Source organism: Apteryx rowi, unplaced genomic scaffold (assembly GCF_003343035.1).
Source record: "Apteryx rowi isolate R43461 unplaced genomic scaffold, aptRow1 scaffold_56, whole genome shotgun sequence".
NCBI classification, from domain to species: Eukaryota; Metazoa; Chordata; class Aves; order Apterygiformes; family Apterygidae; genus Apteryx; species Apteryx rowi.
The window spans coordinates 1,713,603-1,732,020 of NW_020450827.1; the positions used below are offsets into that span (position 1 = coordinate 1,713,603).

An 18,418-nucleotide genomic window follows, 5' to 3' on the forward strand; every position below is an offset into this window, starting at 1 on the left:
GGAGAGACTCAGCACCCATTAGGGTCAGCACAGCAGTAGGAGATAGTCTGAAAAAAGAGCAAAGTAAAAGTTCAGACAAACAGCTGGAGCTCTGTCAGCAATGGCAGTTTTACATATTGAAACAAGATGATAGTCTCATCGGTTGAGACATTCGATGGCAAGATGCACAAAGGTATCTTTAAGGGGAAAAAGAGAAAGTAAGGCCTGATGATTAAGACGGTGAATTGAGATTGGGATTCTACCGCTAATTTGTTGTGCAACTTGAGGTGAGTCATTTACTTCTTGGCCACTTTTCTTCTCCCTCCCCTCCTATTTAGCTGGCGAGCAGTTTGGTGCAGGCTCAGTCTGACAGTAGGGATTGCATAGCACCCAGTGTCAGTAGGTTTGCACTTGGTAACTGGAATACAAATGTTCTCAATGAAAACATTAATATCAAACTAGTGGAAGCACTGACAGTTCAGTAGAGTTAAGTTTTGGTAAAGAGTATCTAACCCTCGTTGCAAAGCATAGACTTATTATTGCTTTCTGAGGCATGGTCCAGGTTGGGACTTTTGAGCAGTAGTGCCCGCTTGAGGGACAACTGGCAGCATGGTGCTTGGAAGCAGGCCAAGTACTTGTCCACACAAAAGGAAGAAAGCTTGGCTGGCAGCCATGTTACACCACCCGGCCTGCAACTATCCGGGAGAAGAAAGGTCCCTCATTTTGTCTAGGGGCCAGTCATCAAAAAGGGATGATTTGTGATGCTGGGGATGGGGGGGGTGGGGGAAGGACTCTGGCTAGTGTGATAAGTGCATAAGAATGATCATAAGCTAGGCCTTCTTGGATAATTGATTAATTATTCTCATTTTATTAAGCACTGTGTTAAGTAGGGTTCAGTGCACTAAAAACTCATTAACCAGGGCAATCAGGGACAAGTACAATGAACACATGTGATTGAATTTTCACAGGGGTTGCGAAACACTCACATGTACACAGAACCCCTTTGAATGTCCCAAATCATCAGTTACTGCAACCTGGAAGAGCAGCATGGCTAAACTGCTCCATCTGCTATTGTATGTCTTACAGCAGGCCTTTGCTGTCTGAATCCTACTGGTCTAAAGAAATATTGCAAGGAAAAAGCTTATATTTTAGAAGAGCAAGACAAAAGTGAAAGGAAAGCCTTGCCTTGTATGGGGGCAACTGAAGTAGTGCTAGTTACATCTTTGGAAATTAATGGGACTTGAGCTTTGACATACCTACAGTCAAAACTAAAAGCTTGTTCTAAGCTTTGATTAGAAAGTGTAGTGAAAGGAAGGTAGCTATGTATATGGGGAGAGCTATCGGAAGAGTTCAGAGGTTTCTCAGCAGCTGAGTGATTTAACCTGCGTTGTCTATATGAAGCAGCAGGTCAGTTGTTTGGAAGAATGTAGCAGGTGGGCATGTGTGTAGTTCCTGCCTAGCTTGGGATATAAATTGCTACCCAACTCAGCTCAGGTTGGAGGTTCAGACAAGATCTGGGCAATGGGTAACATCTAAATCAAATGAATTCTATAAGAAAGCCATACCAATATGCATCCTCCCAGATCTTTTTTTTAATGCACAGCAGGGTTGGTGGGTGCAGCAGGCAGTGCGAAGATGGGGAGCTGGATCCTAAGTTCTCTTGGGAATCTCTGCCTGTGTTGTTGGTAATTTGTGTGGCAGCCCATTGTCAACCTTCAACATTCTGTGCAGACTGGGACCACTTTTATCATCATAGTGCAACTCGTAATGAAACGTCGTGTGTTTTACTGTGAAGTATGGTTCAGCGGACCGTTTACCATGGCCTCAAAAACATTAGTGCTCTGTAGTTGAACCATTGGCTTAATGCAGTGCTGAAAGGTAATTTTGTTGTTATGGTGATGGATATAGCACAGTAACATGGGTAGAATATAGTGTCTATTTATAGTCGTCTCATCAAAATATATGATCTATAGGGGGAAATATTTTCCCAGCTACTATCTGAAGAATCACGTAAGAACTTCTGACAGCTTGGACTATGGCCTATGATGGTGGGGTACAGACAGGCAGGGAAGATGGATACAGCGATTATGATGAAGGCCAAGTCAGCTGACAAATTGGCCGTTTCCTTTTTTCCATTCAGTTAGGAGTGACAAATGGTTTAATTTACGTTACTTCCTTACATTAAACTGCAGCATGGACAACTGCCCAGAGATTAATAGTGTGTGTGGATTTTGCAAATCGCATTTATTTTAGTGTGTTTTCTTTTTAAAGGTTCACAGTCAATTTTGCTTGGTTCTAGTCTGTTGGGTCCCTGAAATGCAGTGTTTGCATGAAACCTAGCTGAAAGGATTACAGTGCAATTAAAGTTCTTTGTTCTTTTTCTTTTCTGGCAATCCTGTGTGTACGGTAGATCATTTCCGTCTGGAAGATCTAATTAAGCTTGCAACTGAGGGATGTTGAAGGAAAAGGAAAGAGTTAGAAGTGGGGTTTTCCATTCCAGATAGGTGGGGCATGAGAGCTGAATGATACTTTATTTTATGTCCTTAAATCATGTGCACTTGACAATTTAAAACACTGTAAGCATAATTAAGACTGATTGCTTAATGGAGTCACATTGATTTACACTGCTGAGAATGTGGCCCGTACTTTCCCCAAATGGAATTAACCAGCCCCCACATGCAGAAGAATGCAGAAGCCTCAGTATGTATTGACATTTTTCTCCTGACTTTAGTGGGCCCAGCCAGTGTTTAAAAAATAAAAATCTGATGTTATTTTTAACTGTATAAAAATGAATGTAAAAAATAACTAATTTCCAGGAATAGGAGAATGGTTAATAGAAACAGTAAATAATTTTTTTATTGGATTTGGCTTCCTCTTCTTCTTGGGATTTATCCACTGACACATCAAAGTTTTTTAAATGTCTGTTTATCAGAAGCAGTCACTGATTAATCTCTGTGAGTAAATTTTGGTATGCACTGCTTTGAGTGTTCAGCAGTCTAAATCCAAGCTGTTCTTTGTATGTACACAAGTACACATACATACCTTGCCTAGGGCCAGCATGCATCCTTCAAGTCTGACTTTTATGTCATTTTGAGTAGGCTGAAATAGGCCTAAAGTCAGCTCCTCATCACAGAACAGAAATCACATTTAAGCAGCTGAGATAGCTACCTACAGCAATTACCTGCTGAGGAGGAGAAGGAGCTGACAGGAGGGGGAAGCTGATCTTTGGATCAGGTGCTGGATGAGGACTGAGGAGATGTGGTTTCAAAGTTGGCCTCAGATGAAGGGCACAGGCTGTATCGAGTGACTGAGCGTGTGTCCCCTTTTAAGGGTCTGTAAATGGAGGCTACAGCCTTGTCATTTCCCATCTTTGTCCTTCATTCACCCCCAAAATTTGCAGGTCAAGGACGAATTGTCAGATTTTAAAAAGAATACAGCTCTGTGTTTTCAAGTACTTAGTATGCATGGTTGTGGCTATTTTTGTTTAAGACCACGGCTTCAGCTAAGGTGTTTTAATAAAGGCTAGTCTTCTAGAAGTCCATCAGCCTGCTGTAAATCTACTGTTCTCTTTAGAAAACTTGTCTCTCAGCTTCCATGATCCCTCTGTAAAATGGGTATAACAAGACTCCTTTCCTCCCTTGCCCTCACTGAACTGGGAAGGCTTAACCTTTGCGTGAGAGGGACTGCCTAGGACTTCAGGCATACACAGCACCAGTGACGCCCCGGTTTCAGTTGTCTCGCTGCTGCTAACTGACAGCAGTGAGTGCCAGGTCCTCGGGATATAGGCTGAGCACACTTTCCTGTGAAACCTGCTTGCATAGTCTTTGTGGCTAAACTAATAATGTTGTGACTCTTCTGATGCTGTTTTTGTTATTTTTCACTGACCTAGTGATTTATACAGGACCTCATGAATGACAGACATCCTAGGGCGTTTTCTTCTGCCTTTTTTTTTTTTTTTAGATCAGCTTTCTGTCATCTTGAAATCTTTGTCTGAAATCTTTCAGTAATATGAAAAACAGGACAAAAACAAGGAGAAGGTAGATCTTGAGGGAGCTTGCAAAGGCCTAGCCTCTATGATTGGTAACCAAGGCAACGAGGCCTCTTTTGAAATAAGTGCTTGTTACAGACCCCCATTTTGTGTAGAGAACTGGTCAGCATTAAAAATTAGAGAAGACAAGGTAAGATCTATTAGGCAAACAAAGCCGCCAGACACGCAGTCAGAACTGCGTGCCATCTAGCTGACTAAATTAAAGCAGGCACCACAAGGGGATGAATGTTAGCTGGTGGTTTGATTGTTCCTTATGAATGGTTAGAGAGACCGTGACAGCTAATCAAAAAATGAAAATATAGATTACAAGGAAAAGTCCTTATGTAAAACGGAAAGCAGCCACACACACAGTTGGCCCTTATTTACATTGTATGACTTTATGGGAGAATTCAGACTGCAACTGTTATAGTAGAGAGCAAAAACTTAGCCCAAAGCCTTCACTGAATCAAAAAAATTCTTACAAGTCCTGATTTTAATTGCTCTATTTGACATGGGGATAAATGGGAGGGAGACACCAGTGACCGCTTTAAGCCACTTTTGTATTCTCATCATCTGTTAAAGGCCTGGGGGAAAACAGATATCAAGGCTGCTTTAATTTACACTCATAATATAATGTTCTTTGCCCTTAATATCCCTTCAATATGCCCTACCTCTTTCCTGGTCAATACTTAAGTTGTGATTTTGGTATTTTAGAAAATGATCTGTGGTGTAGGGAGAGGATGCTGTATGGGTTCTTCTCAACTAGACCTGTGTTGTGCGGCTGCCTGCAATTGCAGGGGACTGGTCTCTGTATCCGTCAGTCCTTCTGGTCCTGTGTTCCGCAGGGCTTTCCTGTGTTTTTGTCTGGCCAGTTTGGATCTGCAAAGAGATGACCTTAGTTTTGCCTAAGCACGTATGGAAACTTTGATCCCTAGAGCTGAACCAACAATATTTTATTTGTGTCAGATGAGCCGCATCCAGAACTCGTGTGCTGCTTAAGCCTGAGTTTTGCTGAATCCCATTGTAGGGGGTCAGTCACTGAGTCCAGCTCTGTCACTAACCTTATGGCAAGGTTTGATTCTGATCCTGCACATCTGTGCTGAAAGTCCCTTGCAATGGCTTTGCCACACTGCTGGCAAGTCTGATCACATCCATCCTCCAGCAAAGCTTTAGCAGGTTGGAAGTGGGCAAGTCTGTTCCGAGGCTAAATGTGTGCTAAAGTGTCAGAACAAAGGTGTTATTGGAGGCATGTGTAGCCGTAGCATTTTTTACTTCCCAATGCTCTTGGTCACATAAAGTGAGCCCAGCCTTTTTACTGTGCAGCCTTGAGTCACTTTTGGCTTCTAGTCAGTAAGAGGGTGGATTTTTTTTTTCCCTCTCTTCAGCAGGGCCTCATTTCAGTGCTGTTTAAATTGTTGAAGCTAAAAACTCAGTGATCTGCAATGGGCGTTATATATATGGTGGGGGGAGTGTTGGAGAACTGGAGCTGATCTGCATTTGGCAGCCCCAAGAATGAAGAGAAACGGACCCCTGCGTTTCTTTAAGAGCTTCCTGCCCTCCGAAGAGCAGCCCTTCTGCATTCTGTTGCCATTGCTATAGTAACTTTCTGCCTCCTGATTTTGTTATGAATGGCAATGGGAAAAGCCTCCATGCAGGCTCCAGCTGATACCCTGCTGTTTCAAACATCCTCAAGGCTTGCTTTCTTTTTTAACCCATGACTGGATGGTGGGTTTTAGCTGGGGGTTCCTTTGTCAGTCTGTGTTTTCTTCCTTTTGTCTCTGTGCATTCAGCAACACACCATGTGTCCATTGTGCAGAGGAGAGGGGAAATTTGGAGCAAGCAGCTTTATGCAGGCATGTTTGGGGGAGGGAACTCTGGGCATTTTTGGAAGGTGGTAATTTTTAAGTGGTGTTTTTACGAGATGAATGAGAGCCAATGGCTGGCATTCAGCAGCTACCAATACTGGGATCTGAAGGCTAAATTTGTCTTCCTTTATCATGATCCAGGCATCCCCTTTCCAAAGACAATGCAACTCTTTTCCTTCTGCCAGCACACTCTCCCTCTGGGATTTGCTGCTGCCATGGAAAACAGCATAAAGCAAGGGTGAATCTATTCTTTAATCAGTTGTGAGCAGCAGGTCGGTATTATCACTGCTATTTAACAAGTGTGCGGATGATTCCCACAGAAGAGAAGTGGCTTGCTTAGATCGAAAGAATGAACATGAGAGCTGGGGAAAGAGCTCAGCAATTTGGGGTGGCTGTCACCTTAACAATTTTTGTTTAAAACAGTACCCGAATGACTTGACCTTGAAAGTGACCTTGTGCTAGAAGCTGTACATATAGGGATTCCCTCTGAAAAGAGGATAATGGAGAAGACAGTCACTGGCAAGAAAGAGAGAGACTGAATTATTGTTTCCAGCTAGGAGACAGAGGCCCAAAGACATTAAATTCCTTGTGTTCTCATACAGGAATCAAACCTTGCTTTCCTGAGTTCCTCCCTTTTCCAACTTAATTGTTCTTCCCAGAGATAGTGGTAACCATTTTCTTCCAGCAGCCTGCAAGTTATTCTCAGTTAGAGCATCTTTTCTGCATGACCACAAGGCTTATTTTCCCATGTAGCCCAAAGTGCTGTTGAAACATTTTTCCAGATTTGCCTTGAAGAGTGTTTCTCTTGCAGTTTGAATTTTGCTGTTTCTGGTTAAAGTTCTAAGGAGTGAATATATTTTAGGCTCACAGACTCAGACCTACCTTGAACTAAAAGAGCGATCCTTTGACAAATGATGTGCTTTAAATTCCTGCTCCTCTGACCTGACTTGGACTTTCATGCATTTTCAAATGATAGGTATAATGTTTGTGCTAAGTCATGCACAATTTTTATTGAAAAAATGACTGGTCACCTAGCACTAGTATTTCTCAAACCTGGCTTTTGAGATGCTGATTATTTAATTAGTATAAAATGCAACAGACCTCTAAGTCATTTCATTTCGTTGCTATGTTTTCATGTTCTTTAATCCCGATATCTGAAAGCATTTTCTAATCATTAAAGAATGAATGAATCCGTCATCTTTGGAGATAATATTATTGTCACTCACTCAAGTATGCTTATTTATGTCCCTGTGGTACCTAGCCAAAGAAGCCTTGCAGATTTGAGTCCTCTGCCTGACTCTTACATTTGCACACATTAGCAAAGCAAATGGGAAGTTGCAGAGCAGCCAGTGCATATTTCCCACTGTAATGCTAATTTGTTGGCTTCTGTTTGGGAAAGAAAATAGTGAGTAATTTGAGGGAGTGAGTTTGTTTTCCTTCATAAAAGACTAGAAAAATTGATCCCGATTGAAAACTAATTGGTTATTACTGGAACTGGGGAGAGTTCTGCTCTGTTCTGGGACTCAAACTTCAAAATGTGGACCGCTGAATCCAGCAAAACACCTGCATGCTAGCTTAAATCTCAGCAGGTGAATTGCTCTACCAATACCGCTGAGATCCGTCACATGTTTCTGAATGTGGGTTGGTTCTTTGCAAGGGGATGCACAGACCGGTCAGGAGAGGTGTCTTCCATTTTCTTTCGCATCTCAATTTTAATGTTGAAGCTACTGAAAGGTAATGTGTTTCTTGCTTGGAGCATCTCTGTCAGAGTTAGATACTGAAGCCAGGCTCATTGCTTGGAAATGTTCTTGCATTTGCAGTAGGGCAGTGTTAGCAATGCTGGGGTCCCTGAGGCATCCCCTGACCATGTGCGTCTTCCAGATGCCAGCTCTGCTAACCAGGCGTGGGACTAGGCTTCGCCCAGCCTGGAGATTTGTAGCGGTTACAGTGTGAAGCCCTTGTGAAGATTCTTAATCCAAGTGTGCAGAGTGAAGAGCGAACCAATATATTAGCCATGCTTGAAATCGATTTGATCACTTCCATCAAGTTGTGTATGAGAGAGAATTTCCTTTTTTGGGTTTGTTTTTTTCCAGAAAAGGGTCAAAATATTCATGTTGATACTTAAATAATGGCACTGCTTCATTTTGAAACTTGGAATGTCTTTCTAACCAAACATTTCCTTTGATCCTACAAAAAATACAGCTCAACCTTAAAAAAAACTGCTCAGCCCCCAAATGAGATGTTCCATGTCAGACAGAAGGCAATTCAGTCTGAAATGTTATATTTTCTTTCACTGAAGTTTATTCAACAAATTGTTTCATGTTGACCTCAAATTGTTAAAACAAAATCCCAGAATACAAGGGGGAAGAAAGGCTTTTTTGCACAGAATGTAACCCAGAGCCTGACCTCTAAGTACTGCTGCTCTGTGAGTGAGCAGTATCCTGCATTTCCACTGAATTATGACAGGCTCTTCTGACCAAGTCAAGCAGATATTGTCACACATGCAGTCCAGATCTCAGGGTGTACATCTCGTACTCTTTTTTTTTTTTGTATGTTAAGATAGGATCTTAGCTGCCCCCATCCTCCCTGTTTTTTTAATAAATGTTTCACTGGTGGATGAAGTAATGGCTCTGCGTTGTCAGGTCACATCCTGCCCAGGGAAGGTAGGGTGTGACACTGTGGCTGGCATATGGCCCTGGCGGTGCAGGGATACCCTGGCAGAGGATAGGGGCTGTCCATGTGCCGGTGACACCTTGCTGTTCCTTTCAAAAGCAGCAGCTGGCAGCCCTCAGAGTAGTGTGCTGCAGATGGCAGCAGGATGCTAGGACCCTCTGCCATCCCCTCATCAGAGCACCCTCGGTGCTGTGGCCTCCCTCCTTGATTCAAGGGAAGCGGTTGATGCTGCTGGCTGGGATTTCCAGTCCTGACAGTCGCAGCTGCGAAGCAATGAGCTGCGTCTAGGGCTCTGGGCTGTAATGCGTGCGAAGCGCCCTGGGCCCATTCTGGTCCTTGGGAGCAACGTAATCACTAGGGATTACAGTTTTGCCAGCAGTGCCTTCCGCAAGGCTGAGGGGAGGAAAGGCACGGTACGTTCAGGAGTTAATTCTCTGGGAGGTCTGGGAGGCACACAGATTTATGAAATAAAAGCTTGTAATGCAGTTTAATAAGATTAGATTTATTTAATAAGCGCAACATGAGGACGTTGGTTCATGTTAGCAGCAACTGCAAAGCCCCCAGACCTAATGGGTTTTACAGAGCAGCACAAAGAGAGGTCTGGTTTTTCCGCTGTTGCTACTGTTTTTAGTCTTTCTTCTTACCAGAACTGTTATTTCTGGCTCTTGTGTGCTTCTGCCCCTGCCCAGAAAGAAGGGCTGAAAACTACAGGGGCAAAGTGAACAGGGCAGTTATTGTGGCGAGGACCCTCAAATAGGGCTGCCTACAGGCAAAGGAGAGCCTGGGCCAGTGTCTCGCTATTGCTCTGTGTGACAGGCTGCTTCTCTGGTTTTAGGTGGGCCATTTTAATTTCTATGCCTCATTTCCCCTGTGTACAGTGAGGCTAATAATGCTGCCTTTGTGTCCTGTCTATTTAAAGAGATGAGATTTTCAAAAATGACAAATGATTTTCTGTGCCTTGTATGAGCGCTTAGCTGAAGGCATCTTCAGAAGGGACTGAACTCTCTCCTGCTGGGCAGTGTGGCCTGTTGAGATTTTCAAGCTGTGTCAGCAAAATGAAGGAACCAAGTAGTACAAAGACAGCCCAGTACAGGTTTCTCCTTGAAGCTTTTCTTCTCAGTTTAAAATTCAGATTCAGCAACAGCAGTATGTCTCACCAGTTAGCGCTGGTTCTCCTAAACAGCATACTTAGAAGCAAAAGAAACGTTTAAAAAGCGAGGGAAAACAGTGATGCTTTTCTTTTTCTTGCTTTCCAAATTGGGTATTTTGATGGTCCTGATTTGATTGTTGCTTTGAAATTTCCAACTTGAAATTAATTTTTTAAAACTACACATTCTTCTTTCTGCCATTAGACCAAATCCAAGTTCAGCATGTCCCTTGAAACACTAGTCATCACAAAAATATTGGCTCGAGCCCTTTGGAACAGAGATTGACTCTTGTATATATTTATATAGCACATGACACCCTGCAGTAGTAATATTGAACATATTGGGAAACTTTAGGTCTATCTGTGTTTCATTTGAGTGTTGCACTACTTGGAAGTCCGTTTGCTTTAGTAGGGTTATTCCCAGCTTTTGCAATTGGAAATGGAATAAACCTGGGATAATGGCCTAATTCAGCCACAATGTTCATTATCTTTCCAGTGTGATGAGTCTCTCCCTTCTGCATTATTGTGTCTGGTTGACACTTCTACTGCAGAGTAAAACATGACAGTCTATTTACTTTCATCAATGGATTCAAGGTAATTCCCCTTTCTCTCTCCTTGTTTTCGCCAAATAAATCATTGTATGTATGCAAACATGATTAATCATGGATTCAAAGCCATTTTCTAAATGCCTACTTGTGCAGAGTGATGTAGCGTATTTAAAATAGTCTCTAAAGCCGTCACAAAACACAGAGCCATCCGGTGAAACTTCTTTAATGCAGCTTAAGGGTAAGATGCTTTTGTGTTATGCACTGGCAGGGCTCTCATCCGATGAACAAAGTTGATAACCAGAGCCATAAGCGTAAGTAACATCTCTCTCTAGATTTACCAGGGCATTTTCACCCAACCTCCCTTCTTTATATGGACCTTGGAAATGCCATCAGCCTCTCCTCTTCTAGCATGCATAGCTCAGGTCTTTGCAGTTACAGGTCTTGATTGTCTGATAAAGTTTAGGGAAGCATTTCTGTGGTTGGGGGTGTGTGCGCACGCGTGTGCGTGCGCATGGGTAGTGAATGTTGTAAGCACAGTTCTGCTCTAAGCATCTATTACGTTGCTGCCTGTGAGTGCAGAAAACTGGTTTCAGTGTCCAAGGAAGTCTCTTCTGGAAGCATGTTCCTATGTTATGAGCACAAAGTAGCAGATCACATCCTAGGATATTCTGTCGGGTTAAATTTCCATTCCAGTAGCTGGGGAGCCAGTTCCATTTAGTGGTAAGTTCTTACTGCAGAAGTCACCATGAAATAGGAGAGACAGGAGAGAGCAGTTCTGGAGCAGTTGAAAGGGCAAGAGTGAAACAGGAAAAGTGAAGGTGGGCTGCATCTTTGATACAATAGCAGCATGTTAAGCAGAGTAGTATTTGTTTATCATGAATCTGGGGTACTTTTAGTGTAAAGTTTACTGCTGACTCTTATTTTAGTGATTTTATATCCTGTCTCACAGTAAACCAGAGAGCTGTAACACTCTGAAAGTCAAATGAGTGAATCATTCATAGAGCAGGAAATGTTTTATGACCCTTACTATTATTGTTGTTATTATTTATTAACCTAGCACTCAGAAGGTGTGTGAAGCCATGTGGATCGTGACTCTGGCATGCCTGTAGCGGAAGGATCTCATCTGGACAGATACTGAGCAGTCAAGGTATCCCAGATGATGGGACATAAACGATAATATCCCTGTCTTGGAAGGTCTCTATTTTAAGCCATGTCACAGTGGTAAAGACTTTCATTGTCCTTTTTGGGTTCTTTTGGGAATAAGCTGGCAAAATTTTAAATAATTTCCAGTCCACAAATCAATAGCTATTTCCTGTCGAGTCCCAATTCCATACAGATTTTAGTGATGGTGAGCCAGTAACTGTTGTATTCTTAGAGAGGTGTTTGGAGGAGATATTAATATTTAATGATGCCTTTTTGTGGTCAGATGGGTGATTTCTCTTAATGACACTGTCTGGAAGAAACATGCCTCAATACTCAGCCATAATCAATCCACACGACATATTGTTAGGGCTTCAGAATGTCACAGGACATTTACAGACCTTAATGAAATCAGCAGTTTTACTAGAACTTTTGTCTTAAATGCTGGACATTTCAAAGAGGTGGAGAGTTCTCATTACTGCCATCCATGATTATCATCGTGGGAATACCTGAAAAATGTCAGATTTCAGAGAGGTCTGGTGCCTTTCACACGCCTTTATTTTTAAACACTGAATTAGTGTGGAGAGATTTGAAGGCAGTGAGGCTCTCCATTCCCTCTGAAAGTCAATGGGAGTTGTGCACCTAATTTCCATTTGTGCCTTTGGAAAATCCCCTTCTAATTGACTAAATATTTGTACTATTAGCCGTGGGCATGGTGGCACAATGTGGCTTTCAAACCATCTGTTTTCATGGACTAAAACTCACTGGCAGGAAACCTTGATTGGCAGAAATTCGCCAAGGCTGGTTTACGTTAGTTGAGGTTGCTGAGGACAAAACCATAAAGGAAAACAGAGGCACAGGATAAGCAGAAATAAAAAGGAGCATGGAAATAAATGAGCTTTGTTTCAGCGTTGGAATGGATGTTACTCATTTATCAAAAGATTTTCTTCTGTTCTTTAATGTCTTTGAAATAATGTGTCTCGCCTTTGAGTGCTTAATGCCAAGAAAGGCTGTCAACCGCTCCAGCAATTATTGTATCCTGAAGGGAAGTTGGTGAATGATTTCTCTGGAGACATCTTGGTCTTTCAGTTTTTGTGCTATGCCAGAACAATTCCAACCCAATCAAGCATTCTAGGATTTGGTTTGTTCCTTAATGTTCAAGAAATATTCTGAAATATAGTGAAAGTTAATCGGTTCCTCCTCTTGATACTGTTCCTGCATCTTACAACATGAAAATTACAGGGGTCAGATGCTGGGATCAGTGATAGGTAAGGCAGCAACCAGGGAAAGAAAAGATGCTTTCGCAGCTTGTGGTCAAGCAGTGAAACTTGCAGGCTGTTGCAGGGGCACATGCAACAAGTTGGATATTTTTTAAGGGCTGCATGATTTTGTAAGCAATGATGCTTGTGGAGGTCAGCACAGACAGTCCCAAGCCCTCACTCTGAGCATCCTTGAAATTTGGTTGTGGATTTAGATTCAAGCTTTGTTCACCTTCTCTTTGAAAATCATTTGGTGGTGTATATGAGTGATCACTGGATCTCTGCTTTTAGCCCATGTTCCCAGGCATCATGAAAATTTTCTCTACATTCAGTAAAAGCTAATTAACTTACTTCACTATCAAGTCTTCTTTCAGTGGACCCAGCTGAAAACACCATATCAGCTTGATGGTTTAATTCTGAGGACAAAGCTGTATTCTTAAATCCTGAAGCAATTAAACTTAATTGAAAGGTTGTCATTGGCTTAAAAATGGCTACTATTTCATCTGGGTTTGCTCTTGAGTGTGGATGTCATTTGTGCTTTCAGTTAGTGTGTGCACATATTTTGGCATTTACCCTACTTCATTTGCATGGACAGCCGCAGTTTTCTCTAGTAAGGTTTTGGCCTCTGCCCCTTAGGGCTGTTGTTCAGGTACTGGAGGCATTGAGCACAGCACCTCTGCAGCCAGGGACGGATAAATTGCCCCTGTGCAGAGGGGCTCTTTTTCATGCTCATGATTATCTGCCATGTATTTCGACAAATGTCTGGTTGCCATGAAAACCCCAGCCCTGGCTAGATTTTAGGGGCACTTTCCTATGGATGGTTCCAGACCAGAGCCATGCCTTTAGATGGCCTGGTGGCCCATACCAGTCTCTCTGCTCACTGTCAATGGAGAATGTAGGTTTTGTAGAGTTCTGCCTTTGCAAATACCACATTTTCGTGGAATCCTGCCTTGCATGATAAATTTTGCACCCACTGGAAGTATTAATAATTAATTACTTGAAATAGGAAGAGCCCCGGATTTGGAAGTAGCTGCTGTCATTTATTTTAATAATGGCTATTTAATGGCAGAATATATTGTAATTACTGGCTGGGTTCTTAATCTTTAAACAGTGGAGAAAAGACTGTGTTTGCAGCAATTGTCTCACCTAAAGATGGTAGGGGATTAAAACAACATAAAGCTTATATTGCATTATGTTATTTAAATCAAGTTTGATCATTCAGCCTTACACTGCACATGTAAGTTACTATGGCAATGAAATGTAATAAAGCATCGTTTATCACTTTACGCATGAGAAGTAAGTTGGCGCATCTCAGCAGACAGAATGGAAGGTTGGAAATCTGTAGAGCCATCAGTGCTGCACAGTTTCCTGAAGGAGTCCTGTACTCCTGAGCCTGCCCGGGCAGGCTGCAAGCACCAGCACGGAGAGAGCGTTAGCGTGCGAGTAGAGAGCTGTCCGCTGACTGTTGTGACAAGGAGCCTGCCTACCTCGTGTCTTTATGCTCGCATTTCTCCTGCTGTATCGATGTAAAAATGTTTCTGTAAAAGGATTTTTGTGAAATCCTAGTGCTCTTCTTGCACTCCTTTTTCTTGTCTTCGCAAACTATAAACTCTTCAGACAGGGGTGGTCTTTTATCATGTTTTCCTGCAATGCTTAAGGTAGGGAGTACTTACCTCATTTGGGACTTTTGTGCATGAGCATAAAATAGCCTTACTTTAAGCCGGTTCTGCCACTGATTTCCTTTGGAGCTTTGTGCAATCTCTGTTCATCACTTTCCTTATTTACAGTGTAGAGATGGTAATACTAGAAGTCACTTGCCCAGAAGTGTCCAGAAAATTTTGATTTTGATTAAAAAAAAAAAAAAAAAAAAGTTGTGGTTCTGCTTAGTCTTACTCTCCTTCCTTTCATTATGTGGTGGGTGGATAATACTAACTGAAGGTTATTATTTTCTTATGTATTACTAAACATTTTATTTGCAAATAATTGGTCAAGTTATTCTGCTCTGCTTACCTACATCACTGAGATATTGTAAGGACCAATTAATATTGTGACTGCACTGGGATATGAAATCTGCTGCATGTAGACTGAAGGCTGTCAATGTAACTCAGACTGGTTTAATTCTTTTCTCAGGTTATGTTTACGTAATTCTGTTCACAGTATTTCTCCACCTCTGTTGTCAGTGGGGCTAAATATGATTTGTTACCATCTCTGGAGTTTTTCATATTGATGCCAGGTTTCTGAATCAAAATGAGGACCAGTGTCATTTTCAAAGCCATTTTTGTGGTTTTATGTGAAAATAAGCACCTTATGGAATTATTGAACATAGAGATTATCAGCTCCCAGTAATTTTCAGTAAAGTTTGGGCATCTCCATGCTTAGAGCATGAGCATATCCAGTTGCCACAGTTAAATGCACAACTCTGGAGTTGTGCCATATTAACTGGCTGTGAATATATTCAAATTGGAATGCAAGTTGCATCGGCCTGTACTGTTTTTATGGTAATATAGTTGGTAATGAAGTCTGTTATCTCTGATATAACTCTGGTCAGGAATTCAGGTCTTCCCGTGAACACAACTGGATTCCGTCAGCTGATTCATTCTTTTCCAAGTTGCTGATCATGCTGTTAGCTGGACACAAAACAACTGGAGGCATTGCTGAATGTGTCCTCAGGTGCATATGGAAAGGGGAAATATTTGGAGACGGCTGTTTAGTATGTGATTGATGTGTGTATTTTGGGTACCGTGGGAAAGAAAGAGTTGGATTTACATGGGAGGAAACACTGGCTTTTGGGAGTGACCTTTGATCATCTCTGGAACATTTGGAAGTTGCAATCTTGTCTGCAGAACTTGGTTCTCGTCCCACTCAGTTCACAGTCTCTAGACTAGCTTATTGGCAGTCCATTCCCTTTCCATCCTTCCTCTGGGGCCCTCTGAGCATCTTCCAAGGATGCGCCAAGTGATGAATGAGCTTTATTTAGGGCTATCCCTGAAAGTCACTGCATACATTTCAGCAAACTGCAGAATGTGTCAACACAATTGCTTTCAGGCTTTCAACTTGCTGGAACCTCTGTCAGCGCTCTCTGCGGCTTCCATTGACTGCCTGATCAGCAATGCTATGACTATTAATATTTATAGACCTTAAATAATACAGGACTTCAGTGTACCTGAGAGACCATATGCTGTCCTCCAGTCTCCATCAAAGCACCTGAGATCAGTGTGGCTACAACCCTGGCTGAGCCGCAGTTATGGTCCCAGAAGGGGAAGGGGATGGAGCTTTTTCCCTGGAGGGCCTCTGTCTTTGGATTTCGCCCTCCTTCATTAGTTACCAGAGCACATCGCCTTCTTCCTTCAGGGCCAAGCTTCAGGCTTATTTCTTTCCTTTTTAGTCTGGAGTCTTTCATCACAGTCCTGTGCATTTATTACAGGGCTTCGCTTGTTTGTGACCTTGGGTTTTTTTTTGACGCTGGGTGAAAATGCATTGACTTTTTTTTTGCTTTTGGTGTTCTTCTAGGCCTGAATCTTGCTAAGGTGCCTGGTAACCATTTGGACACAGATGCCACTAATTTAGCATTTAATGTATGCATGTGCAAAGATGCATATCAATGAATAATGCATAGCAATAAACAGCTTGGTGATTGGGTTTGGTTCAGAATGATATTGCATATGGATTAGCCTTAAGGACACAGAGCAGCAGTATTAATAACGTGTATCAGGTGGAGACAGCCGAGCTAAACCCATTGTGTGCTGCAGCACTTACCGTTGTGATAAAAATGTCTCTCCTCCCACGTACAGTCTCACGCAGACGTGCAGAGCCGTTCGGTGTACTGTGCCGAAACAAGCCCGTCGGAAACGACTACGGCAACACTCCCTCCTCGGCGGCAGCCGTTGCAGTGGTTCATTTCGGTGCAAACCCACAGAAAAAGAGTAAAAAGGAGCTGGGCTGGGCGTGCGGCTACACTGGCCGCGAGGAGCGCGAGGGTGTGTTGCAGCCCAGCAGCTGCCGCGAGGCGCTGCAGGGCGGAAGGGGGCTGCGGGGTGGGGGCGAGTGGCTGGAGGTGGCTCGGAGGCCCCCGAGGGCCGGGGCCGAGCCCCGCCGCCGCGCCGCGCCCGCACCCGCCGCCGGGCCGCGCCGCGCCGTGCCGCGGGCGGTGGTGCTGAAGGGACAGCGGCGGGGAGCGGCGGCCCGGCCCGGCCCGGCCCGGCCCGGCGCGGCGCGGCGCGGCTCAGCTCGCCCCCCTCTGCCTCTCCCCCTCGCTTCCTCCCTCAGCAGCGTTGTCTCCGTCTCCCAGGGACGCTGGCAGCATGGGCAGGAGCGGGGAGGCAAGGGGCTGCCGCTCTGTCTCCTCCTCTAGAAACCCGAACTCAGCCGGAGCCGCCTTTAGCTGCCTCCCCTGATCCCCTGCAGGGAGTGACTGGGGGGCTCCTGGCATTGCAGGGGGTTAATTGACTTGCAAGGTCACTAATTTCGGCTCCTGGAGGTAAGTCCTGGTTAATGGCTCATTTTCCGGCTCTCTCTCAGTTCCCACACCCCTCTCCCATCTGTCTCTCTTTCTCATTCTCTTTCCAGTGCCATCAGTCAACCCTTTTACCCCCTGAAAAGGAACCACCCGAGTCACGGCACCAGTGATCCCCCAAAACCTAGAAAGATGAGTCAGCTTTTTGCCTTCCACTAACCCAGCTGCGATCCTATCCCCTCCCCGCCCTCCAGCTCCGCTGCCTCGAGGAAAGTGAGGAACAATAGGATTCCCGGAGCCCTCCCGACTCCACCATTGCGGGGCTAGGGGAGGAAGGGGAAGGGTGGAGGGAGGGAGGAAGAGATCCTTTCTCCCCTGCCCTGGGAACACGCCTCCAGAGTGGCCGGAGGTGGGGGGGTGCTAAGTCCCCATCAGCCTCGGTGCAACTTGTAGCAGTAGCAGCGCACTGGGGAAGGGGGGGAGGGTGTGTGCGATGGGGGCTGTTGCTCCAACCTGATCGAGTTCATTTGCCAATTCACCAGTCACATCACTTCCGGATCAGTCCCCAGTTTCTGCTGCAGAGTGAGTTTTTTTTTTTTTTTCTTCTCCTTTTCCCTCCCTCCCCATCTGGATGCTGGGAACTTGAAACCTCCTCCCTTGATTGCTGCAGGATCTGCCCCAACCTTCCCTCAACTTTACACTGCATCAAAGAAAACAGAGCGAGCCACAGACCACATTGTACCGATGGGGGCAGGGGATCTTCCAGGCACAGCCCTTTGCAATTGATGTTGCCGTATCTCTAGGACCCAGAGCGATCTTTTTTTCTCCTCTTTTTTTCGTGTGTGCGTGTGCGTGTGTGTGTGTGTGTGTGAAGGATCCTCTGGTTACCGCTGTTATTATTTTCCCTTAGCAGGGAGACCACACAAACCATGGCTGAGAGGAAGCAGTCTGGTCGGCAGGGTGAGGAGGAAGAAGTACCAGCCTTCTTCAAAAACCTGGGCTCGGGCAGTCCCAAGCCCCGGCAGAAATTCTGTGGCATGTTCTGCCCGGTGGAAGGCTCCCTGGAGAACAAGACCATCGACTTCGACTCCCTCTCGGTGGGCCGTGGATCTAACAAAGTCGTGGCAAAGCAGAAGGATGTTGCCCACCTAGGTCCGGATGCTCAGTCCATCTATTCCAGGCAGAGCGGGAAGGGAGGGGAACCATCTGTTGATTTCGGAAGAAAGGTGGAGATCAGGAGTGCCACTGGGAAGGAGGCGCTGCAGAATCTGAATGACAAGGTGGGTTGCATACATGTGCATGTGAGAGAGATGCAACTTGCACACAA

At 44.2% G+C, this 18,418-nt stretch overlaps 1 protein-coding gene across 5 annotated transcripts in view; it reads left to right on the top strand.

The window, feature by feature from the left end:
* Nucleotides 1–221: 221 nt before the first annotated feature.
* The window catches only part of DPYSL2 (dihydropyrimidinase like 2), a 75,335-nt gene continuing 57,138 nt past the window's right edge, over nucleotides 222–18,418 (top strand). Inside the window, exons 1-3 of one of the 5 annotated variants that reach the window (XM_026081785.1) lie at nucleotides 9,606–16,615; nucleotides 16,927–17,364; nucleotides 18,002–18,371. In XM_026081785.1, coding sequence (XP_025937570.1) covers nucleotides 18,021–18,371 — 351 coding nt within the window. In that variant the 5' untranslated portion in view covers nucleotides 9,606–16,615; nucleotides 16,927–17,364; nucleotides 18,002–18,020. Of the gene's footprint in view, nucleotides 267–9,605; nucleotides 16,616–16,926; nucleotides 17,365–17,574; nucleotides 18,372–18,418 lie in introns of those variants that run through there. The other 4 variants (XM_026081787.1, XM_026081790.1, XM_026081789.1 and 1 more) reach the window with 4 other exon arrangements.